Consider the following 25,540-nt stretch of genomic DNA (forward strand, 5'->3'; position numbering starts at 1 on the left):
CAACAAAAATTATCTGTTAAGTTTTAATCTCAGAAATGCGAGGCATTGCTTTCTTCATCTGAAGGATTTAATGAGAATGAAGAATTTTTAGAAATCTTTTAAAATTGCTTTAAAAATTCTGAAAAATTAAGAGGACATTATATTATTTCAGAATGTTTTTTAATTCTTTGACCTGTTGCAGTAAGGAATATGGGAAGAACATCTGGTGTTTCCAGATGAACACATAGGGGTTTCCAGCCTAGGAAAAAAAAAAAAGGTTCAATGCCTGTCACATTGGGAGTCCTTAGAGAGGAAAGGCACAGAATGAAAGGGTGCTCCCTTGGAGGAATAGAAGGATGCTGCTGCCTGTTGTGAAGGAGGGCAGGTTTTTTTCTTACTTGCCTTTCCTGCTTTGATTTGGTGCACTGCCTTGTCCGTTTCTTGGGCTGAAAATAAAATATTGATCTAAAAATTTTGTCTTCAAATGGTTGCAGTGCTCATGCTATTGGGCAGTGAGAGAACTTCTATGTATAGGCTTACCTTAAAACATGCAAGCAGCTCTGCCCTGTTAAAATATTCTGTATGTATTAACTGAAACTATTACCTATACAAAGAAACAGGATCTTTCATTTTTATTTGCTTTTACGATCATCTGGTTATTTTCAGCCATTGAAATAAAACCCAAAGACGTCTGAAACACTTGGCAATACACCTGATTAATTCATCCTTACAATTAAGATGAAGCAATGGAAAAAAAAATCTGAAAAAGAAACATATCCCCAAATCTCTACATCATCTTAAAAACTTTTTGTCAAAAATTAGAAAGCGGAAAGGGTGAAAATCCTTTTATTTTTCCTCTGCCTCTGAAGAAAAAGGGGATACACAGAATAAAAGCTCACAAAAAAGCCACAGCAGGCAGTTTTTCTCCCCAAAGACTGTATCTCAAACAGTAATTTGTTTCCCAGTTTACATTCTTGCTTCTCGAAGTGAGCGGTACCCTGCTAATTTGTGTTCTGTTCTCCTTTTGCAGCACTCGGTGTCGGGGCAATAAAGTTTGCTTTAACTAAACAAAGCACGAACACTTGCCAATCCACTGTAATTAAAGCCCAGAAAAAAAATTACCGAGCAAGGAGTGATTTAATTGCCAGATAATTATTTCCACATCAAGCCTAGCCTCATGCCGTCATTTTCTCCAGCTTCTTTTCCTACTTTACCTCGAGGGCTCATTAGGGTTGCGTCCACTGCCTTTCCTCCATCCCCACATCTGGCTTCGTCAAAGGGCAGGCATTGCTCTCCCGTCCCTGCTACCACTTCAGAGTTACCAGCTAGGTCTTTCGTGCCAGTGAGGGTCTTGACTTTGTATATCCGTCGGCTATTGGTGTCCGATACATACAGTGAGCCTGAAACAGGGTCCACTGCCAGATAGTATTTATGAGCGGGATTGTTGCTTTAGAGAAAAAGAAAGCATAAAACAGAAACAGCTGAGCAGTCTAGAAACCTCACAGACTTTCAGAGCTTCGACACTCATCAGGCACAGAGAGATCTGGAAAGAAAGTCTGACACCTTCATACAGAGGTGGGTCTGCAGGACTACCATCTGAGGACCTAACTTGATTAAGGCCTGGTCAGTGTTTCAGAAGGATTGTCATTTTAAATCTCATTCATCCTGCTACACCAAACCTTGCACAGCAGAGCCCACTAAGCCAAAGCTGTACAGCAGACTTTCCTCTTGATCTCTTTAGCCCCTTAGATCTGCTCCAGGTCAATTCTCTTTGGCTTATCTCTACCTGTTGGCCCCACGCCCCACCACCTTGTTTAACTTCCCTTGAAAGCAGAAGCTGTAGGAGTAAGATCAAAGAATCAGCTTCCGAGTTACTTAATGCCACAAGACTTGCGAGGTCTTGTATACAAATAGGAGGCAGACGCATAACAAATTTATTCCTAAGCAAATTTGTTCTCATTCATTTTTATCAAGAATCTCATTTACCACAGATGAAGTTGCTTATGTAACTAAACCCAGAGACCCCCAAGTGTCCGACTTTAACTCCAAACCTTCTGTTATTGGAAAACTGGTCCTCAGTTTGTGATTAGAATGGGTGCTCATATGGAAAGGTACTTCTCTTCTGAAATATATGGTTTTTGACAGCTTGTCACATTTTGGTACTACTTTAGCAAATCATCTGCAAATTGAGAAATGTCAATCTTTGTGATATATATATATATATGTTCACACACAGAGAATTGCAGTGCAGAAATATTTTCAAAATCTTGCCTGGCTAGTTTAACTCAATTTAGTTGCATTTTAAGCATGATGTGAATTTTTCAGCTTTTGGAGCCTATGGGTGAGTGTAAATAAGGTCAATGGTGGTTTCAAAGCATAGAAGACAAATGAAGACAAGAAGAAAAAAAAATGAAGGTTACTTACCAGTAACCAGAGGTATTTGCCTCCAAATATCCACACTCCTAGTTTCATGTGGCAAAAGTGCCCATCTCCAAGAGTGAGGATACACAGAGGTAAGTTATGATGGGCGTAAGCCATTTCTTGATCAGACTTGCTGAAATCATAATAAGGCCACTTTCGGCAGATGGATTATCAGCAGCACAAAGACAACTGCGTTCATGTGGTCATTACCAGATTTGGAGGAATGAGGAGGCCCCAAATTATCACTTTCTACAGTTATCTTCCTCTATGCCAGTCTATGACATTCCATGATTTTAGGTCAGTAACAGTTTGTTCTAAAACTGTAGAAAGTAGGAAGGAGATTGGTTTGATCAAAATTCAGTAGGCAGAGGTAATACCATCTGCTGAAGTCTAGGAGTGTAGAAATTAGAGATGAAAAAATACAACAAACGAAAAATACTAGGCAGGTTTATTTCATGCATGGATCTCAAAGTACTTTAAAAAGATGGGTATTACACCCATTTTACAGAGGAGGAAACTGAGGCACAGAGAGGTTAAGTGGTGTAGACAAAGTTATGCAGGGAGACTAGTGACATGCTTGAGAGAGATTAGAGCGCAATCTCTTTATTCCCCAAGTACCTCTCCTTATCTTCAGCAGCAGACTGCACCTCTTCACTAGGCCCTTATCATATTCCTTCTCATCCCTCCAAAACAAAGCTCAATCTTCTTTGCCACACAGAAAAATATTCTTTTCCACTTACAAGATTTCTCCAGTCTGTTGAGTATCTGAGCCATACAAACACCTGCACGTTTGTCAGGGTTTTGAAAATCTGCTCTTTTCTTCCACCACGCTTTCCTCTTACGCTGAAGAATGCTGTGACCCTAGCGTTGTGCCATACTTCACAAGTACACCCAAACTGAGCTCAAGGCTTTGCAACAGCAGCAGCCGAGCCAACAACTGAGTGCTGCAGCTGCAGGCTGGCTGCTGCTGCCCGTCTGCTGGGCGCCGGCCTAGAGTGCCTTTTGCCTGGCCCTTCCACCAAGCGGGGCGCCCCAACCTTGGCCAACTGGCAGAGCCGAGGCAGCCACAGACGAGCTGGGCACAGAGAGGGCTGCCTGCTGCCGGAGGCAGCGGCCTTGCTTGGTCTCAGTGGCGAGAGCTGCGCCCCACAGTCCACCAGACTGGAAGGGTCTCTTCTTCTCGGAGATGATTTTGCCAGCCTGCGCCTGCCTTCCTGAGCTCGCACACCCCTGCCTCCCTTCTGACCACAGGTATGCCCCGCTGTTACCAGGATGGGATAAGGTATGAGTCAGGGTAAAAAGCAATGGCAGAACATGGGCTCATTTCTTTCTCCTCTCCTGCAGTCACTGGTGTGTCCATGGATCTCACCCTGCCTTTCTCCTCTGGAATATCCCTCAGGGCAGTTTTGCCAGGGGGTCAGTCGTGAGCGTTTGTTCCAGATCAGGGAGCAACTCACTGGAGCTGCAGACCTGTTGCATACCCCTTTGCTCTTTCCTGAGCACGGTAAGGGAACAGGGAGTGGAAGATTCTCCACGTGAAATATTTGAGGGACTTTGGCAGAAAAGGACTGGTGGAAGGTGGCATGCACTCACTGTGTCCCCAAAGAAACGACAAGATTATTACCTCAAAGAGGGGTGTATTTTATAAATGAGTAGTAAATATTTCTCAAAATGACATCTGAGCAATGAAGGACCTCTGCCGCTCTTTTCTCCATGCCATTGTAATCTTTTATTTGAATCATAGGAAGCCAAGGAATGTACCTTGTTCTAAAAGGCTTTCCATAACATTCAGTATTGCTCAGGGGCCTCTGCCAATAATGTCTCCGTCTCTAGCCCTCCCCAGTGAATGCAGCAGTTATCACCACGTGGAGCCTTGCTCTGGTCTGCGAGGGAGCCTGGTGCCTGGCAGCAAGTGCAGGCAGGATCAGCTTGTCTTCCCTGTCCTTCTCATATGTGCATCACATTCACAACAGTGCAACAACAGCTTTTCTTTAAATTTAACCAAAACCAGAAGCTGCTCAGAGCAAATCTCTAAGCACCTGAAAAATTAACTAAGCTTAGTTAATGCAAATGAGGAGCCTCCAGCATCACCAATAATCATTAGCAAATTGTGAATGAATTAATCCAGATAAGAAAATTTAGTGGCATTACACTTGCTATACCAAACTATATTGTAAAGGGGAAATTATACAGCTGAGTCCAGACCATCTTTCACATCTAACTGGTATTACAGAAATGTAAAATATGGTTTTAAAAGGGTGATGCATAGAACACTATAGATTTACAGCAGCTCTTCTTGTTCTTGCCCTTGATGTTTGCCAGGATGAACATCCTCCCTGTCCCAGGTGCGACATGGAAGAAGGTACAAGCGCTTGCTATGCTGCTGCCATCCAGAACGCCTAGTGCTCAGGTGAGACAATGAAAAATCTTTTCTCCTAAAGTCCGGAAAGGTTATGCCTCCCTCATGAATCTTACAGGGAATGCATCTAGTGGTTGCATACAACCAGCACCACAGGTTGACTGACTGTTAAATCTATTTGATGAAAGAAAACAGAAACTAAATTATGAAAAAGGACAGAGGGTTCAGAAAATCATTAATGACCGGAAAATGAGTTTTTGACCTATTTGCAGTCATTAGTGCTTTTGTGAACCTTTCTGGCATTTGTAAAACTGCTGTTGTAGTTTACCTCAACCATTTAGACCAATTATAAACAGCAGGGAGAAGTGTTTATATAGAAGTTAGCTTGGGGTTCATTATACTTGCATTCTACTAGAAATTTCTAATTACTGTCAGAACTTATTTGGTTGCTTTTTGACTGCATTTCATAATTGCTAACGCTTATCATATTCATAACACACAATTAGCACATAAAAATGTTTCTATATATGGTACATGAAGAACATAACATTACACAAGAAGCACAACACAAAAAGCAAACACAATGAAGCAAACAAACCATATCAAATTATATGGCAAAGAGCTCGTGTCTTACCTATGTTTAAACTCTTTATTTCTTTATAGAAAGGGAACAGAAGAAAAAAGAACAAACAGTTAGCTGAAGAATAGATGGTAAAGCAAACATAGTATTTGTTTTATTTTACAAAAGGACACAGGAGAAGATATCTCTTTTCAGCACTAGCCTTAGCTTGGTTTACGGATGAAGAGTGACTGGGAGTGATAGAGTTGCAAGCTAGTTCCCTAGTAGGATACCCCTGCCCCCAACCCCCACCCCCCATATATTTTACAGGAAACTTCCTGGACCATTGAAAGAGTTTTCATTGGAAATATGTGTAGCTTGTGGGCTAGGAGCGAGGGAAACTGACAGTTTTCTGAATGCAGAACTGGGAAGGGGAAGCATTGGGCTTAAGACATTGTCTGCCTCTTTTAATCAAAATAGTTTTCCAACAGGCTATTTCTAAACAAATTTCTACTACACAGTTTATTTTCTTATCATCCCAGTCTCTAAAATAATTGCTTAAAGCAAGTTTGGAGGCTACTTGGTATCTATTTAAGCCTACCAAAGCAAATCTTGGGGTAAAAAATAATCTTCTAAGTGAGCAGCAAGATAGTGTACAATGGGAGATGTATAGCATTAACTGATCCCTAGTTTACTGTCTAGACACAAAGTCAAAGGAAAAGTGGCCTCTACTTTCCAGAACGAGATTAATACATTCTCCACACCACAGTGTTTCACTGCGTTTCTGTCATTTCCATTTAGGAACATCCACTGGGTGAAACAGAGGTGCACGCCTCCTGAGCTGCAGCACTCAATGCACATCCCCAAACTTGCAATACCAGCGTTAAGTGTGACATGCAACATTCTTGAATCAAAATCCCTATTAGCCACTCGGATCAAGCACCTTCATAAAGGACAGTGCGAAGCAAATATGCACACTGGGATGTTCTGCTTTATAAAGTCACCCAAGATTTACAGTGGCTTATGTAAAACCAAAATTACACCTGTTGTGAAATCTAAATAAAGGGATGTATTTGGTTTGTAATACTTATGGACATACTATTTGCAACGTTATTCAAGCTACTTGATACTAGCTGAAGACTCTGCTCTCGTTCATAGTTAAACGGCTCAAATCTTCAAACTCTTACCCATGTAACTCATACAGGTTTTAAGATGACCACTGAATCACAGTCACTGCTATAGACGATGCTTGCTGGACCTTAATTCCCTTTAGAGGAACAGGGAGCAAAAGACATCACTGCAAATCCTAAAAATCTGTGTGTCAAATCACAAGTGCTGTCCAACAGCACTCAAAATGCAATAGCTTTATTGTTCAATGCTAATAGTTATAACAGAAGCTAAAGAAACTATGCTACGGAAAACAGACTTGCATAAAAGAAAAGAGAAAGTGGACAAAAGCAGATTAGGAAGTCCATCTTCTGTTTCTTTACTGATGTCCTTTCCTATTTTCCCTCACACATGCTGAAAATCCCAAGTTCTCTATTGCACAGAGAGAAAGAAAAGTGCTGAAACTAATACAGTTGTAAACTTGGAGACAACATTTTCAGATAGCGGGTGTGCCAGGAAACTTTGTCACTGGCTGATATTAGGAAGTGAGGTGCATATAAATGCCTTATATTAAGGAGCCTAATTTGAAAATGTTTCTCTTCACCTATAAAGCTGCAGTTCTATTTACTAGAAAGCTGAACAGAAGTAAAAAACTAGAATATTCTGTGTAATGCTGCGTTATAGTGTATATTGATAGAAATATTTACAGCAGGCCACACATCCATACCAGCTACCTTCTGTGGTTTATACTGAGCTGCTAGCAGAAAGCACTGGATGATTATGACTTTTTTTTTTTCCTTTTAAATATAATGAGGCAGCCTGATGGTGTATGAGGTAGGTGTCAGAGAGTGATTTCAGATTAGAATTGGCCTGAATTGGATCTCTTTTCTCTTCTATAAAATCAGAATTCACAATAGTGACATCAACAGAATGACATGAATGGAAGAGAGGTGTATAATAGAGCTAGGCCTCCTATTCTCTAACAGTCCAATCATTTTGCACATTTTCTCACTAATTAAAAACTAACAGTACAACGGAAGCAGAGGAATTGGTTATTGGCCATATTATTTAAAAAAAAAGGCTCATCACCTACATTCACTCGAGGTACTCTGCAGCTATATCCAATTTAGAAGAGCCCTAATACTATTGCCTGAGTGGGCTGCAGAAGTATCAGAAGACAGCCAACGCACGCTACTTTGCCTCATTTTTCTGCAATACTCCACAGTGCTGTAACTATAAGGTCCAGTTACATGAGTTACAGTTTGAAGCAATAGCTCTTGCCTCTCCTAGAGGAATGAAAAAAGGAGATGGAACAGAAATGCGTGAAGTGGTACACTCTACACTCATGCCTTCCCTATTACATGACCAAATCTTAGCGGGGGGGGGGGGGGGGGGGGGGGCGGGGGGGGAAGGGGCGTGTGGGACGGGGGGACAGAGAAACAATCTTCAGAAGAGTTCTGATGACGCAAAGTGACTCTATGTCAATCTTAACTGCACTTGTCAACCTACAGAAACAGACTTACGAGCATGGAAAAGAAGTGGGAAAATGGCTCTCAAAACCATTGATAGGAAAAAACCTTCCTTCTGACTCTGTTAAGACTGTTATACCTTTGCTTGTCACTGTGGCTCAATACCTGAAGGCAGTCAATTCTGTAGTTTTCAAACAAAACTAAATGATGGATCCTACTGAGGGGAGATTGTATCATATGATCACCAACGAGACAGAAGATGGTTTGTGCTTTTTGTACAAGTTGGTTTCTACTCTTGTCCTCTATAGTCATTGCTCTGATAAGCTAAAGAGTTTGAACTGTGGATTTCTGTGCCCCATTTCTCCACTGGAATTTAAATAGGTTGAAAGTGACAATGTTTTACAAAATTATAAAAAGTAATGGTAAAGGCTGGTTTGAGCACAGGCTACAGAAATGAAGCGCTAAGATTAACGCCTTACCTCAGCTCCAATATACTCGTAACATTCCTGGATGGGAAGATACGCCGAATATAGTTAAAATCTCCAACAAAGAGACTTCCATCAATACCCACTGCCAGTGCTACAGGGGCCAAAAGCTTATTTCCTTCTGCCAGACCATTGCAGCTAGGACACGATATGCTTCTTCGGCGCCCATTCCCCATGATGCTGGTTATCACAGCCGGCTGCTGAGTTAGAAACTGATTTTCCCCATTGCCTTTGTGCAATATACCTAAACAACATAGAGGAGAAGAAGGAGTTATTACTGTCATTCATTGCAGGGGACTTTGGGTAGTTCTCTTTTCAACAGCTGCTGTCACGGACTGTGCACTGAACTGACTCCAGCATCTGGTTCTTCAGCAGTGCAAAAAGAGGGAAAGAGCTTTGCAGTAGTAAAAATAAAGGTGTAATGAAGATTTTCTGCTAAAAACCACACACATACACAACCAGAGACCCAAACCTAAACCCAGAGTCCTTTGGTATTCATTATGAAAGAAAACACTGCCATACAACTCTCTGGCCTGGCACAATGGTTTAGACTGTCTTACTAACCGGGGAGTGAGAAGGCTTACTGGGTCCCTGGGTCCTCACACTCCAGTTTCCTATGTTATGTTTTGTTTGGAATTTTGTGCCGCCCTTATGTTCTCTTTCTACCTCTCAGTCTTTCACACTTTTTTCAGAGAAAATGGAAAATGAGAAATGGAGGTGCCAGAGAAGACAATAGCACAGAAAATGAAAAGATAGGAGAAAGATGAAACTCCTAGAAGGGCTGCTAAGGATCAATGATAAAGGCAAGAGGGAAGCTAGTGGTAAGGATCTTCATTAGGCTTCAAGAAATGCCTTTAAGACAGGATTTCTTTTCAAAATATTTGTTCAAAGAACAGACCCCTGCTCCAAGAAGGGAGTGGATTCTCTGACAGAGTTGACCACTTTCAAAGTCATCAAAGACTGTGGAAATCTGGCCAGGAACATTTAGCACCCTGTTCTTTTGGAAATGCAGTTGTATGATGCTAATGTCACTGGCTCCCCACCAGTGACAACAGTGAAGATCATGCACTATCCAAATGGCTGTCTCAACGGTGCTGGATCTGCTGCACAGCACTTGAAGCGTGTTCAAATAGCCTGACCTTGCCTATTCTAAACACTACTTTAGATTTCTTGAGCAACAATATACTTTGCAATTTGTGAATGTGGGGATCAGCAGGAGGGCTGTAGAAAACACCTTATAAGGATCAAACGAAATACATGCTAAGCATTCAGCTCCCTAAGAGTCTCTGGTAAAATATGGAGACTGTGAACATTCAGCTTCAGATATGTAAAGACAAAGAGAAGTGAGGAAAAAACAAATGGGTGACACAAGAAAGAGACACATGAGGCTCAGTATCTCATCACAGACTCGCACTCCTTTTAAGCCCCATCTCAGATTAGAGGGGAAAAGGTCAAACAAAAGGAACCAGGAATGGGTGTGGTTAATATCAGAAAGACAGAAAGACATTATAGGGGAATAAACAAGCAATGGAATAGAGGATAGATTTGGACTTTAGGAAAGTCATGCTGCACAGAACAGTAAAAAAATTCCTTGAAATTCTGCAGAAATTTTCTGACAACCGAAACATGTCCCATACCTTACAGAGATACATATGAAACAAAAAGAGTGGAGAAATTGCATTTTTAGAAGTGTAAATATAATGTAAATAGAAAGTGTTCACAGACAAAACTCCATATAGCACAGAAAACACAGGGAATTAACTAACTCACCACTCTTGACATTAAGTACATGATGTTTATCCAAAGACCATCCTCCTAAATTTGAAGGATCTAGTTCAAATCCTTGCAGCAGTGCTGTCCTCTTCTCCCATAAAATGAGACTGGGGCAAGTCTCGTATTCAAAACCCACAGACACTGAAATAAAATAAAGTAAAATCTAATATACTTGCTGAACAAACACTGAATTAAAGGTCCAGAGAACATTCAAATCATTCAGCATTCCAGTTCCCCAGCCCCCTCAAGAAGATGGAGTGATTATATTCCTCTCTTTTATTCTACAATATTAAATTCAGATCTTTGACTAGACATAAATTTGAAACTTTATTCACATGTACTCTGCAGGGATCTGATCACTTCTCTTTTAATAGCTGATGTTGGGAAGTGACTGGTTTGGTGAGAGCAGAGTGAGAAATGTAATTTTTAAAATATAATGAAATTATTCTATCAGATAACAGGATAAGATCAAACTCTTAATTTGTCAGATGTTCACAGCATTTATTTAGTGTGTTCAGTTTACACACCATATACGATGGAGCAGTGAAAACTTTTGTGTGCTTTTAAGCACATATGCACCGTAAAGCGTTACTCAGAAAAGCAATATCCTATGCAATAATCTAAGACAGAAAAGCTATAGGAAAGAAGATTTTAGAAAATATAGAAAGGAAATAAGATTTTAAAAATAAGTTTTTCTTTCCACACTGGCATGGCTCTGATGCCCATTTTTGGCACTGTTGTATCAAAAGTATTCTGATACTCAAATGAAAATTACAATTTAAAAATATTCTGATAATCACTCTTTTTCCCACCCACTACGACCAAGCAAAATAAAAATAGCTACAGAACTACAAGACTGAACAGCATTAAACCCCAAATATTTTCATTTCAAATACGTTATTCCACAAGAGGCTACAATAATGGCATGCATGAAAATCGAAATGCACTGAGGAATGCCAGCCAGTCCAGCATGAGGTTCATTTGTTAACTGAAAGAAAATAAAAAACATAGTGATGGACTGTGTTTCACCTAAGTTCCTGTGGCCAGGTTTTCCCATTTTCTGGTCTAAACCTTCTAAGTCAGATACTGATAAAGAAACACAGGCATGTTGATGGAGTTTAGACCCTCTGAATGTGATCTTTAATGTGTAAAAGAAACATAATATGAAGATAAATTGTATCAGGAAGACTAGAACTGTTTAGTCTCTGTTTTGTTTAGTCTCTGTTTGCTCCTCCATAAGAAATCTTTGCAGTTTTCTCATTAAGAATTACAGGTGCTACTTGGAAAGCTTTGGAGCTTGTATAGGCTGACTTACCTACAGCATCTGACAACCCATAAACCTTCTGACCATATGCATCTGTTTTGTCCCAGATAAACGTATACGCCAAGTTGGGAGATGCCTGAAATGATTTTTGAAACAAATGGCCTTCTACTGCTACCATCAAATGAACCTTGATTAGATTCAGCGGCACAAGTGTCTGGGTCATGGTGATCTTAAGCAAGGATTTGTATCCAGCAGTACGGGAACTCAGGTAGCTGAGCTTTATACTTGAGCCAGGGATCTCAATTTCTTCGTGAAGAACCTGAACAGGAAAAAGATCAAACATTTCGTATTAGTGCTTTGTTATTTTTTTAGAATAATATCACCTTGCATATTCTTATGAACTTACGACTTTCTACTGATGGGAATGGTTATCCTCAAATCAGTGCAGTGATGAAGTTTAGCTGACATTTCTGGGCAAATAGTTATTTGGCATCTGTGTACACTTCATTTTAGGAGCCCACTGCTGACAAAAGTGCCAATAAGCACAAGTAGTTGTACTACAAGGTATATGCACAGGAAACATAAGAAATACAGTCATAGGAACCCACAACTTTTACTAACAGTTAGTGTAAAGTAAAGAATAATTGAATAAAGTAGTGAAACTATAGTACCAGTAGACTTTTCCTTTGTCCTCAATAACACACAAGAAAACAGCCTGCGGTTAGCAGCACACACCGAGCCTTAGCAAAATTCTCCTGAAACACCTAAGCTGTCAACTGAAATACAGAGATATACTTGATATACTGTATGATAATAAGAAGGTGCAAGGTAGCCAAAGATAAATGTGTCTGGGTGACACAAACCTAGGATATCTCCTGCAGGGCTCATTAGAAAACCTGCTATCTGTCAGAAGGAACGCAACTCTACAGCGGCACTTGCTACAGCAATTTCAGAGGGCAAATGGTGACTCTGTGGTAAGTGCTCAGGTCAGCACTAGTATCTGACCACTGATTTCTGCATCCTTTTCAATCTCACTGTTCTTACCTGGGTTTCTGGTACAATGGGATTCCGGCCAGGAGCATCACTGAAGAAAGTTGAAAGTGGTGATGAAATGATGACTGGGTCAGGACGGACAAAGCCACTTAGATCACAGCTGGGAATGGAGTTCTCCTCTGTCTTCATTGCAAGTGTGTCCATGGCATAGAAGCTATTCCACGGCAACCATACTGTCCTTTCCTGACTCATAAATGGGGCCCGTTCAAAGTGCAAAGTTAGCGATGCTCCACCATTTGCAACCAAGTCAAACCTAGAAAAATGTGGGCTTTAGAAGTGACAAGACTGAATAATTTCAGTAATAGCATTCCTGGCTCATGAAACAGGTACATAGGTATACCTACAGCAATAAGTATATGTCCTGGTTTCAGATGAGATGGAGTTAATTTTCTTCCTAGTAGCTGGTACAGTGCTGTGTTTTGGATTTAGGATGAGAATAATGTTGGTAACATGCTGATGTTTCAGTTGTTGCTGAGCAGTGCTTACACTAAGTCAAGGACTTGACATCTTCTCATGCTGCCCTGTCAGCAAGGAGGATGGGGGTGCAGCACAAGAGGTTGGGAGTGGACACAGCCAGGACAACTGGCCCCACTGGACCAAAGGGATAATCCATACCGTATGATGTCATGCTCAGTGTATAGAGCTGGGGGAAAAGCTGGCTGGGGGCTGCTGCTTGGGAACAGGCTGGGCATCGGTCAGTTGCTGATGAGCAATTGTTTTTCATTTGCATCACTTGTTTTTCTTGGGTTTTATTTCTTTCTTTTTGTTATTTTCTTTTTAATCACAATTTATTATTAATTTAATTTAATTTATTTTTATTTCAACTATTAAACTGTTCTTATCTCAACCCATGAGTTTTCTCACTTTTACCCTTCTGATTCTCTCCCCCATCCCACCGGGTGGGGAGTGAGCAAGTGGCTCTGTGGGGCTTAGTTGCCGTCTGGAGTTAAGCCACGACGGTATATTTTAAGCGTCATACTTGAGATGATCAGTAATGGGATGTGAACCTCTGGCAACTAAATAACTGAAACCCAGCCCAGACCAGCAATGATTTGAAGACCCCCAGATGACCCTTGTTCCTAAAATCTGCATGAAATAATTAAAATATATCCAACAAACAAACCACCACATTTATTATTACAAGTCATCTTTATACACAGAACCAGCAGAGAGGCCAAGTTCATACTGAGCTGGACACCGAATTATCCCTTTCCTAAAAGAAGCTCTCCATCAAGCACACAATGGGACACGTGGCAGTAAAAGAACAGTAATGAAAAGTTTTGCTGTTAGTGTTCTACAAATAATATTAGGAATTCCTGTTGCCAGGACAGCTGATCTATCATTTTTCAACCCCCTACATAATCATGGCGGTAATCTGGACCCACGCAGGCGTTTTGAAATCTGGCCTAAATGCGTAAAATACTTCCAGGTTCTGACAACAGAAGCAGTTATCAGTTGTTTCATGTAAGTGCTGGCAACATAACAAATTACTCAATGATTTCAATAATCTATTCAGCTCACCATTTACTGTAGTATTAAACCACTGAAATCAACAACATAATACTTTTAGTATAACAGAATAATATTCTGGGAAATGTGGAAATTAAATACTCCCTATAGTTCAGTTGACTCATATGAATCATTTCAATTCAATTGTTTGCATGCAAGATCAAGATAAAATGCCAAATGTTTACAATGCATGTGTCACAGATACACTGTTTTAGTTACCACAGCCGTAAACTAGATAAACTGTGACACACTGATTTTTCTTTATCTGAATGTGTGTGCATTTCAAAACAGTTGATACAAGAGGGAAAAAGCACTTTTTTGCACAGCAGGAAATTGTCTAAATATATTCAATTAGAATCTTTTGATTACATTCTACCCTGAAGAAACTCAAAAGATAGTGGATCTTCAAAAGGAAAGAGAGGGAGAAAGGAACTTTTAACAAAATAGACTATTCTATAACGATATTACCTTTTTTTTTTTTCCCCAGCAGTGTTAGCCTGCCTTGCATTTTAACATGAAATATTTCTGGTCTCAGCTGGATATTACTGTAGTCCACAAATGTTTTCATAGATACAGAGCAATTTATTTGAAAGAAGTCTGCCTGCTAACACGTTATTATCAGAAGTCAGCCTTTTCATATTTACTTGCAGTTAGTATTCAAAATGCCATGTGAAAAATTACTTTTGTGTTTACTTAATAGCTCTTTGCCCTGGGAGGAATGCAATGCATGATACCACATGGTTCCATTAGATCACACCATCTGTTAATCAGCAAAGATACTACATACGAAATAGGGACTCAATGAAGCAAGCAAACTCACGTGCCATCCTGACGAGTGATGGTATAGCCGTACTTTGGATACTTGACAAACGACACATTGACCCCAACTAGAGGAGTTCCATCTGTAGTCACCACTTGGCCTCTTATGAGCGACACAAGGCTGAAAAAGAAAGATATTAAAGAAAGATACAAAAGAGAGGTATTAGTTAAAACCCCAAAGTTATGTTGTTTATAAACTGAGTAGTGGAACACTTGTGCCTCATTTATTCTAAATCAAATTTACTCCAAAGATTTTCAGAATACTGAAGATACCGCAGTATTGCCCAGCTCCCTCTATATACTTAAATCAAGAAACCGCTTATTTATGCAGTGAGGTCTGTGTATGGTAGTTAGTGCTTTCTTTCTCTAATGAGGCTTTGTCTCGCTGTCTAACGAGGCTTTGCAGAGTAGAAAGCTACCTCACATTCAGCCAAACCACAACCGTGACCCTGAAGTCCCACTGAAACGACGATTGGGCATATCTCAGAAACCTCCCTGGGTACAATAGCGTGTCTGTGGATGGCTAATACACTCGAGAAATGTGGTGTAACGCCACACATCTTTTTATACAACCAATTTTCCAAGTTAAGGTTCACATTCCTTTGTCTTAGGGAGTGACTGATGATTGTACGCTGCATTTGGTCCTGATTCGTACTCCTTGCTTTGCACTTTGTCAACAGGATTTGGTTTTAAGGCCAGCTTTAAGCACAGGCAAAATAAAGGGTTTTCTTAGCCAACAGGGTAAGCAACTTTGCTTAACCTAAAGGAGACGAAGACGGGCTATTCCTGTAAGAGGCACAGTCAAGTCTTTTTCTCTTCTGAGAGCGCTTTGTTGCTGCTAAGTACCCAGCAGGCAGAAATTGCTGCTGCCCACCTGGCTGTGTTCTCAGCCTCTTGAGCCCTGGCAGTAGTAAGCCCCTCTTCTCCCTGCTCTTCTGATCTCCGGCATGTCCAGTCTATTCCTGCCTCTCTCCTCTCCTGTCCCAGCTGGAGAGGACACTCCATCCCTTGGCTTCTTTCCCTTCCATCCTCCCTGTACCCTGAGAGAAGCAAATTGGTGAGCGGGGGCACTGTAAAAGGGAGATGGAAAAAGGAGAAGCTCCTTGTAGATGGCTTCCATTTCTACACTGGAAACTGAAAAAAAAAGGAGAAGGTGATCCTGGGAAACAGTGAGAGAGTTAAACCTACTGCAACCCATAATCTCAGGGGTCGCAAAATCGCTTTTTGCTCTAGTCCTAGGTGAAAAGATTTCTACGTCAGCACAGCATGCTTCCAGCATGAGCCACCAACTCTCATCTGTGGCTACAGAGAGACAGCAAGTGACAAGCCCTGCTTCTGAACTGACTCTGTGCTGGTGGGACTGGAGCTGCCCCTGAACCTTAGCGGTCTTCAGGCACACCAACAGGCTCAGCACCCTCACACCACAGATTTCTGGACCCAGTCTGAGCTGTAGGACAAGGGTACTAAACTGAGCTGTGTTTTGCTGAAAACTGACAAAATGCAGTTGAATTCTGGGGCGGCTGTAAGACTTGCATCATCCCCGTATCAGAGAACATCTATTTTCATTAGCAGTATCAGAGACTGTTTTCAGGTCTTTTCTATTAACTTGGAAATGTTCAAGGTGCTGTGATGTAAATTCTAACTGTATTACACTGGCTATTTAACCACTGCTTCCTCATATTTTTATTCCAAACAAGGTGTAATATTTTCTTCAATATTACATAAAAGAAATTAAGTAATGAAAATGAGCCATTTCTGTTACTTTGCTTCTAGACCTTTCAACTATTTCTTGACCCTCGAGGTCAAATTTTAATTTGCAAAATCAACATTTTGTAACAGAATATGGAATTTAATAGAAATTGATACCTGTTGAGAAAATCTACTTGGGGAATACTTTAGACCAACATAATTGTCTTGGCATGACTTGTTTTGCTTGAATGATTTTATGTTACAAGCACACAAACAGAAATTGTTGTAAGAAGATAGTCACTCAAGCTTCTATAGGGCAACAGTGCAGAAAGCAGATCTAGAAGAAATCATCATATGGCAGAAGAGAACTAATAATGTTCATGACAATTTTTTCTACCTTCAATTTTATTATTTCAGGAAATAATTTGAATAAGAACATTTTGGCCAATAATCTTTCTTTTTATGTCAAAAATGCCAAAATACGGAATAGATACTAAAATTTGTAGCTAAAATCTGAATTTACAAGAAGTAATATGTTGACTAAGTCACACATAGGACAACCTTTTCTTTCGTAATCTTTTAAAATTGTAACTGACAAATTAAGCTGATACATTCAGTTCTTTTTTTTTAACACGGAAGCTGAAGGTGTAAACAACACATAGCTATTTTTTTTTCCTGAAACTTCATTTCATCTTGTTTCTGCACAGAAACAATCAGCAATATCTAAACAATTTTGCAATCAATACATTTTGTTATTAATTGCTTTAGCAGGGTAGGAAATAACTTCTTACACTAGTACTGGAAAAAAATAATAACCACTATTTTGTCCGACTGTTTCTTCTCTTTCAATGGAATGAGAAGTTTAGCTAAGAAAAGAGAGAAGCCATTATCTTTCCTGTCAGCTACTTCTTGAGACTATGGCAGCTCCAGCATACATGAAACTAGGTCTAACCCTGTGACACTTCTTAAAAGCCAAAACCTTAGTTTTAAAACTTTAATTTTGACAGTATACATTAGATTTGCCTAAAATTGGTACCAAAAATAACAGCTGAGCTGTAAAATTCTCAAAAGCTCCCTCACAACTTAAGAGGCTAAGGCCAATTTTAAAATGTCCTTAATATGCCATTTGCAAAGATACGTTAAAATACATGGCGTACTTCAGATGAGTAAAGCAGAATTAAGACTCCTGCCATCAGGAACCCTAGAAAACATATTTTTAAAAAATCAGAAATTTCAAATGAGTTTTTAAATGAGCCTCAGGATTGAAGTGTCCAGCTCCTGCTTAGTCTAGAGCTCTAATCCTTAGACTGTTTTGAAGACTCCAACCTGTATCTATATGTAAACAGCTTGATTATTTCTAACATAATTTCTAATGTTTCTTGGATGGCAAAAGAATGACTGCATATCACTACACTTGTCTAGAAATTTGGAATGACAATCACCTGCTTTTGTAAAATACTTCAAGATCTAGGAATAAAGTGTTGGATCATGTTAATAACACATCTAAACATTATCAGATGATAGTGGAATACAGATACAGGGAATACACTAATTTTCACTCCGGGTGGCTTAACGGGGCAATGGCTCAAGCACTGGTTAGCATACAATATGTAACAGGAAACTGCCTGCTTCTCTTCACTCAAGGAAATTTTGCTCACTGTAACATACACAGAGCAGCACATATCAACCAGCTTGTGGAATATATGGTTTCTGTGCTGTAGCCTCTACTCCTTTTTGGACAAATTATTCAGCCTCATGAATTGTAAGCTTCTCTCTTGTCTTGTTTTCCTTTTCAGACAACATTGCAGAAAATTGCAAGAATTCCCCCATTTTATTTTTACAGACCTGATGAGAAAAAAAAAAATCACAACAAATTTAGATGAAAACAGAACAATTTTCTTCCATTTTTCCAAACAATTCCATGTGTGTACACATAGAGTATTTTATGGAATAGAATAAAGTCTCTATTATATAGAGTAGGATCCAAAAGGATTTTTCTGATAGAATATGTAAACTATTGTGCTATTTGAGCATCACAAGGACGAATACAACGGGGACCTGCCTGGTGTATCCAGAAATATGATCCTCATTTCACAGACAAATATTTAATGACTTGCTCTATGTCACCCAGTAAGCCTATAATGAAATCCTGACTGAAAAAAAGAGTTTCTTGTAATGAAGTCTAGTCTTTTGGGTGTTATCTCAAATGAAGTTTTTTCTTCACTTTGAACTTTGGCAATACGAATATAATTATCATATTCATCAATTTCTTAGCATCTTTCCATGGAGGCATATTTAAATAATACTGATAAATAGGAACACGACTCTTCTTGTAAGCCCACAATGGCATCAAATATCAATTAATGATGTGCTGGATTTTAGATTCATTATAACTATATAATAACAATCATTGGAAGGACAGACACACAAAAAAAGAAAACCAAGAAGAAAATTAAAATCTATTGAGATGTATTGACGATGCAAGTAAAACAGTTTTATATAAGGAATAAATAGTAAAACCTCCTAAGTTAATGTATCTTTAAAATAAATTGAAATGTTATTCCATTATTGAAACTTGTGTTAAAAGCACTAAATAAAATGCAATCTCTTTCTAACTGGAAACTAGTTTGCATATTCCCTTGTTCCAGATTGCACTCTTCATAAAATATAAACCTCAGAAGCTCCTACTCAGTGGAAGGAACCTTCTTCTAGGTGTTGCCAGTATGCGAGAATGCTAATAAAACTCAGTGTTATAAAATAAAGGCCACATCACAAACTGCAGTAGAGTGCCCTCAGTGGGAGTGATGCCTGAGATGCAAACACACGAAGCACCTGAAAGCAGCATCTCATGTTAAAGCATGAATAAAATCTCTGGGACAAATCTTCCCATACATTGCAACTGCACAGATACAGCGTCATATTTATAGCTGCTACCTGCTGTTGAAGGGATTTTCTCCTGGGATGATGTGAGTGCTGTCCTTCCCCACTAAAAGCTTGATTCGATCATAGAATGACTTCACAGCTGGTGAACCAGAATGGCTCTGTTGTATGACGTCAAGAGGATCACGTGAACCCCGGCACAGCAGGCTATTTTGACAAGTAGATTGGAGGCAGCAGTCCGGGTCGAGGCAGTCAACCAAGCCATCTGAAAAGTAAAAATCGTCAAGATTCAGCTGGCTGCACAGTGCTATCAAGCAATAATATCTAACGGACATCTTAAGGCACTGGGGAAAAAAATGTTCATGCTTACTCTTCAGAACATCTCTACGTCATAAAACTGGTAATTGAACCAATAATGCAATGAGGATGAGACTCTCTCAAGTATACTGGTTAAACACCATTACTCCTACAATTAATTTAAACCAGGGTTAGAAGAGAATCAATCCCAAAGAAATCTATTAAGGGATGAAATTAGGAAGAAGAAGTTGTGGGAGGAGTACAGGATTTTTTTGTTTGGGTTTTCAGTTTGTTGTTTTGTGGTTTGGTTTTTTTTTTTAATCTTTCCAGCTTTTTTTTTTTTTTTTTTTTTTTAACAAAGTTTTTATATTTCCTTGAGAATTATGCTGTTTAATTTAATTTGTTCCATCTGGGGAGATGAGGGAAGGAGATGGGAGTGATGGAGAAAGTTAGCATTGCCTAAGTAAAATAAAAAAGACTTTGCACCCATTTTGACAATTCATAGGGAAGTGATGCTGGAACTCCCACCTCCCAGAGATCTGAATCATAACTTGTCTGCATGCCTGGATAAGGAATGATCAGTCACAAAGCTGGTGGATTCAGTAATCACAACACATATTAGGTTGTCCATCAAGAATATTTATTAAGAAGTATTTTTAAGAAAAATTAGACTTTAAACACCAGAAATTAAAATGGAATCCTCAGTGGGGAGATCAATCTGTATACTTAGATAAATCACAACCGACTATTTTTAGCACATACAGTAACAACTTCTAGCATCATCCTTTCCTTTGGTATCATCATTTAACTGAAATATGCTCTCTCAATGGAGTTCTATGGTAATTTAGAAATCAATAACCATTTACTTTAAAATATTATCATCTCTAACAATTTAGAAACATTTGTTCATCTACTTGGTCAAGAATCAGGCATTCAATCTGCAATCTACTTAGGTCTGTGAACTTTCAGAGACTCTCCAAGGCATATTAATCTGGATTTTGAATACAAATATGGCCTAGGCACCTACTGAATACCACATACAAGAGAGAACATTCCAGTAGATTAGTGGACAAAAGTACCGTAGGATACAATCATGACCCATTATTTTCATGATTTTCAAATGCACAGCAGACCAGCATTACGCTACACAGAGACAATTTGAAAAACAACAAAAGAAAACCCCACCCAAACCTATAAAAAGCTTTCTTATTTTACAATTAGCCTTGTATTTCCAATGGATTGTGTGTATCTGAAATGACTGTTTCTGATTTAAAACTAAAATTGCCAAGCTACGCTGACAATGTTTCATCCAGGCCTCTAAGGAAATTTAGGTTAGAGAAACTACCTTGTTGCAAGAACTATACATTGCTTTAAGGCCAGTCGCCTATTCACATTAAGAGCTCCATTCATCTTGAAATCCTTTCCAACGTGGCAGTAGGAATTTTCTTTTTTGCTACAGTCCATTTTCCACCCACTTTATATAATCATAGTAAGGACATCATTAGCTTCAGATTGTAACTCAAGGCAGTTTTCCTATTAAGCTCTGAGAACCTTCTCTCAGCATCCTGCATTCCTTCTCAGTTTGTGACCCCTCTACAACTACGAACTTAAAGCTGCCCACTGTTTAGGCCACTCTGTTCTTTTACTCAGACCACCAGTCAAGAGGAGCCTATCAACACATTAGAAACAACAGAAGCAAAACACAGGATATAAATTACTCCCTTCGACAAATTTACATGTACTTGTTCAAGCTGCCTCATATTTTTGCTACACCTGTCATTAGAGGTGAGCATGTTATGTCTGTAATGACCTCATCATGCAGCAGATTATGGGATTCTGTGACCGAACACTTCTGATGACACCATGAACTTTCAATTGGCGTATCAATCTCTCAGCATTCTGTCAGTCATGCGAACCACATCTTTATGCTCACAAGCCCTTTTGGAAATAGTCTGACATTGCAATCTTCAGTAAATTACCCTGTCACTGCCAATCTCACCGTTATCTCACAAACAATCAAGCAGGCAATCAAACTGCTCTGAATTGCCAGTTCAGGACCTGAGAGGCTAGAAATATCTCCATTCAATACCAGTGAGAAACCTGTGTATGATTCCTTTCATGTAGGAAGGTTTTTATGCAGTTATGGGAATTTAGACTTCCACACTTTTGGATACTTACAAGAATATTTAGAAAAGGCAGGCATATACTGTAACATAAATATACACGATTTACTTGTTTGGAACACTATTGCTTATAATATATGGCTATATTCCCCCATACTAATTTATTCCCAGATGGCAGGATTCGTGAGTCAGGATATTTTTACCTTATGCTAACTAGTTGATCCAGCTTGTTGCAACGGCAGAACTGAGGTATGGATCTGTTCAGCACATGCAGCCAGAACCCGGGCACTGCTGTTTGGTGTCAAAGGCTAATACACTGCTGTACTGTTTGCTGCTATTATTTACGTTGTTGCTCTGAAATCTCTGACTCTATGTATGAAAGAGTATTGATTACTGTCAGAATATATTTGTTTCTAGCTCATGTTTGCTAATTTGTTACCCAGACATATTACCCTAGAACGGCTGAGGTTGGCAGTGACCTCTGGAGGTCATCCAGTCCAACCCCCCTGCTCACGCAAGGCTACCGAAAGCCGATTCCCCAGGACCACACCCACACAGATTTTGAATATCTCAAAGGATGGAGACTCCAAATCTCTCTGGGCAACCTGCTCCACTGCTCAGTCACCCTCGTGGTAAGAAAGTGTTTCCCAGCACACATTTGAGCCTGAGACTGGTCCTCCCCACCTTCATGAGGTTCCTATCAGCCCATTTCTCTGGCCATGTTGTACTGTTACACATGAAGTAAATTGTTACAGCATCATTTAGTTGCATTAGACTCAGTTGATTAAAACAAGGGTTAGAAAAAATGTACTTTCTGTAAGAGAAAACTCTGCCATAAGCATGAATTTTAATTAGAACTCAGTACTTTGGTTTTTAATATATATTTCAGAGCTTGTCGTCTTCCAGATTTCCTCAGGCACACTGAATTATTTATGTGGTTAATTCAATGACAAAAACTTCACCATTAGCCTCACCAAGATATTGCTGCTTTTCATAGCATACACATCTGAGTTTAAAGTGGCCAGTTAGCAGCTCTCAAACTCTGTATGCTAAAGGGAAGAGACTTTAGAGGGAGTTAAGATGGTGCTGAAGCTCCTCCAACAATTTGAGACAAAAAGAAGTCCTGACTTGGCCTTAACTAAGAAGAAAGAAATAGGAAATTTTGATCTGATTTAAACTGGCAGCACAAGATTAGCTCTCCATTGCTGTTCATGGTTCTTCTGAATTCCCAAATCTTTTCAGAAACAAAGCAAGTGATGTGGTATTCCTCTTGAAAACTTCACTTCTGTGAATGGATAATACATTTCTTGACTTTCCATGAACTCGTCCACAAACTTTTTGGCAGATGTAATTATACAGCAAAAAGAAAATTTTGAAGTATTGCATGTAAGTAGAACAACCTATTCGTGCATGACATACTTTAAGATGGCCTTATTATTGTGTTCCTCTCGAAGGTCTAAAAAGCTTTCAGTAGAAATAGTGATATATTTTACTGCTAATGTATTTAGAACCTCTCATCATCAGTCTTCCTTCACCACTGAATATATTCCTCATCACGTTCAGGTGACTGGATTCCAGAATTGTGCTACATCTTTCTTTAGAAAGTTGACCCTTGAGCAATTGTGGGTTTTTTAAACTCCTACGAGTACATTATCTTTAGTTTCCACTCTTCATCAAATACTTGCAGGTTGTGCTTCAGGTTCAATTCATGATGCACATTAGAATGAGTCAACTTTGACCTGACATCCAGCTGCTTGAGAAAATGCTTTCTGTACCCAGCAGGGGACAATTTTGTTTCCAAAACAAAACTTCCAAGCCCATGCTCAGTAGAGGGCATTCTTACACTTCACCAGCTTCAGGAGCTGGTGACTTTCAGAGCATAATTCCTGGAAATTTTTCTTTTTCCAATAAACATTTGAGACTGATGATTAAAATGGAGGCGGGGGGAAAAGCAGCTACTATGAACCCTGAGGGCAAAAGGGCCTTTGATCACTCTAAGGGCAAATTAGTTAATTTATCATGATCCGATTTTAATTACGTGTAGTATTAATATACCCAAGGTGAAAGAATTAGAGATGCTCTATCAGATTATCAAAAGAGCAGGCCTTCTCTCCGCCAACACAGAAATATTTTAATTGAGCTCTAAAACTGAATGCAGAACTGTTTCCACAGACAGGCTATTCCACAGCTCAGGGTATCTTATTACCAGGAACTTTTATCTGATATTTAACCCAAATTTTCACTTTTGTAGCTTGATCCAATTACTGTCAGCTATATTGGCATACATCATTCAAAATAATTTCTCAGAAGTTCCTGGTGCTAACAAGAAAGGAAATGCTTCTAATCCTGTTCGAGCCCTGTTGCTCAATTAGCCAAACTGGACAGCCTCTCTGTAAACCATCAGGATATCCATTAAACCACGGGCTTTTCTAACAAACTGCGAGCACAACAGAGTGTTTTCAGAGCCATAAACCTAAACCAAAGCTGCCTTTCAGGAAAAGCTGGATTGTAAACCCCAAATTGTGGTAAAGTAGAATAAACCTGGCTTCTGTGTAAGCTGGGTGTGCCTCTGAATGCTCCAAAATCTCCCTGACAAGGTTTTAAAGTACCCTGGAATATGACATTGGTAGAGCAACAGCCCCACTTCCCTTGCCCACTCAAGATCCCTGTGCTGCCCAGAGCTCTGGCAGTCGGGAAACTCCTCATCCCTAAGAGCACCAGCAGGAAGAAACTACTGCAGGTGTAGCTCCAGCTACTCACTGAGTGCTCGGTGGTCCTTCAGAACCTGTGAATACTGGTAGATTATTGATGCTCCAACTTCAAACCACACACCGCTCAGAGCAGAGTTGACCTAGAGGGCTTAAAGACGAAAACAATCTGGAAAAAAATGCTTGTTCCATTTCAGTGTACACATGGATACCCACGCAGAACCGGTGGCTTTTTAAACCATGGAATTTGCAGCCACTGAATTTCTTGCTTCTGCTTCTCCATGGGTTGTAAGAGCATGTTATTGTAGTAACATATCCCGTGAGGGACAGTGTAAGGATAAGCTGGCTAATGTGTGTAAAGGCGATTAAAGGCTGACATGAAGTTTTAACAAAATCACATACAAGCACACTCATTAGCTCTTGTCAAACTTACATAATGTCTAGTTCTGATACAGATTTTATACTCGAGCCTACATGAGTCACTCTGGCCCCCAACCACAATAGATTTAAACTACTCATTACATTTAATGTTCTAAAACTGACTATTGTACAGGCTCTGGGAAGGTATTTTCTGTGCCAAGAGTATTCTGGGTATTTATATTGAGAACTTCATAAAATCTTTTGTCTGTGCTGAATTAGAGACCCCTGCTGAGGCAACGCTTGTTGAGGCAAGCTAAATTACATGATTTGCTTTTGTGCTGTGAAATACTTGTATTATCTTAAATGTCACGAGCCTGATGCAGTATCAAGTCACAGGATTTGTAATTTTCTAAAAGCAATTTTTTTCTAAATGTTTATTGCAGGAAGACACTTCTCTTTCCTTTCTATTTTCTTTCTGTCTAATTTCAGAGATGAGTTTTCTAAGACAACTCAAATAAACAGCCTTTCAATCAGTCAAGTGCACTGTCCTGACAGTGAACTTCTCTAGAAATGTATTTTTCTTGTGAATTGAAGAGAATTCATACTGGAGCAGAGAGCTGGCTTTCTCTCATTCATTATCTTTAATGTATCATGCCAAACAGAATTACTGCCAACTGTACTTCTTG

At 39.5% G+C, this 25,540-nt stretch overlaps 1 protein-coding gene across 5 annotated transcripts in view; it reads right to left on the minus strand.

Annotated features, from left to right (window-relative positions):
* TENM2 (teneurin transmembrane protein 2) overlaps window positions 1-25,540 on the minus strand; it is a 545,195-nt gene that overhangs the window by 23,348 nt on the left and 496,307 nt on the right. For 4 of the 5 annotated variants that reach the window (XM_086470948.1, XM_086470946.1, XM_086470945.1 and 1 more), the window contains 8 exons: window positions 19,421-19,631; window positions 14,799-14,918; window positions 12,461-12,722; window positions 11,468-11,735; window positions 10,150-10,293; window positions 8,374-8,623; window positions 5,394-5,414; window positions 1,194-1,426 (listed from right to left, as the gene is read on the minus strand). In XM_086470948.1, coding sequence (XP_086327074.1) covers window positions 1,194-1,426; window positions 5,394-5,414; window positions 8,374-8,623; window positions 10,150-10,293; window positions 11,468-11,735; window positions 12,461-12,722; window positions 14,799-14,918; window positions 19,421-19,631 — 1,509 coding nt within the window. Of the gene's footprint in view, window positions 1-1,193; window positions 1,427-5,393; window positions 5,415-8,373; window positions 8,624-10,149; window positions 10,294-11,467; window positions 11,736-12,460; window positions 12,738-14,798; window positions 14,919-19,420; window positions 19,632-25,540 lie in introns of all 5 variants that reach the window. The other variant, XM_086470943.1, reaches the window with a different exon arrangement.

Source organism: Leptosomus discolor, chromosome 10 (genome assembly GCF_034619465.1).
Source record: "Leptosomus discolor isolate bLepDis1 chromosome 10, bLepDis1.hap2, whole genome shotgun sequence".
Taxonomy (NCBI): domain Eukaryota; kingdom Metazoa; phylum Chordata; class Aves; order Leptosomiformes; family Leptosomidae; genus Leptosomus; species Leptosomus discolor.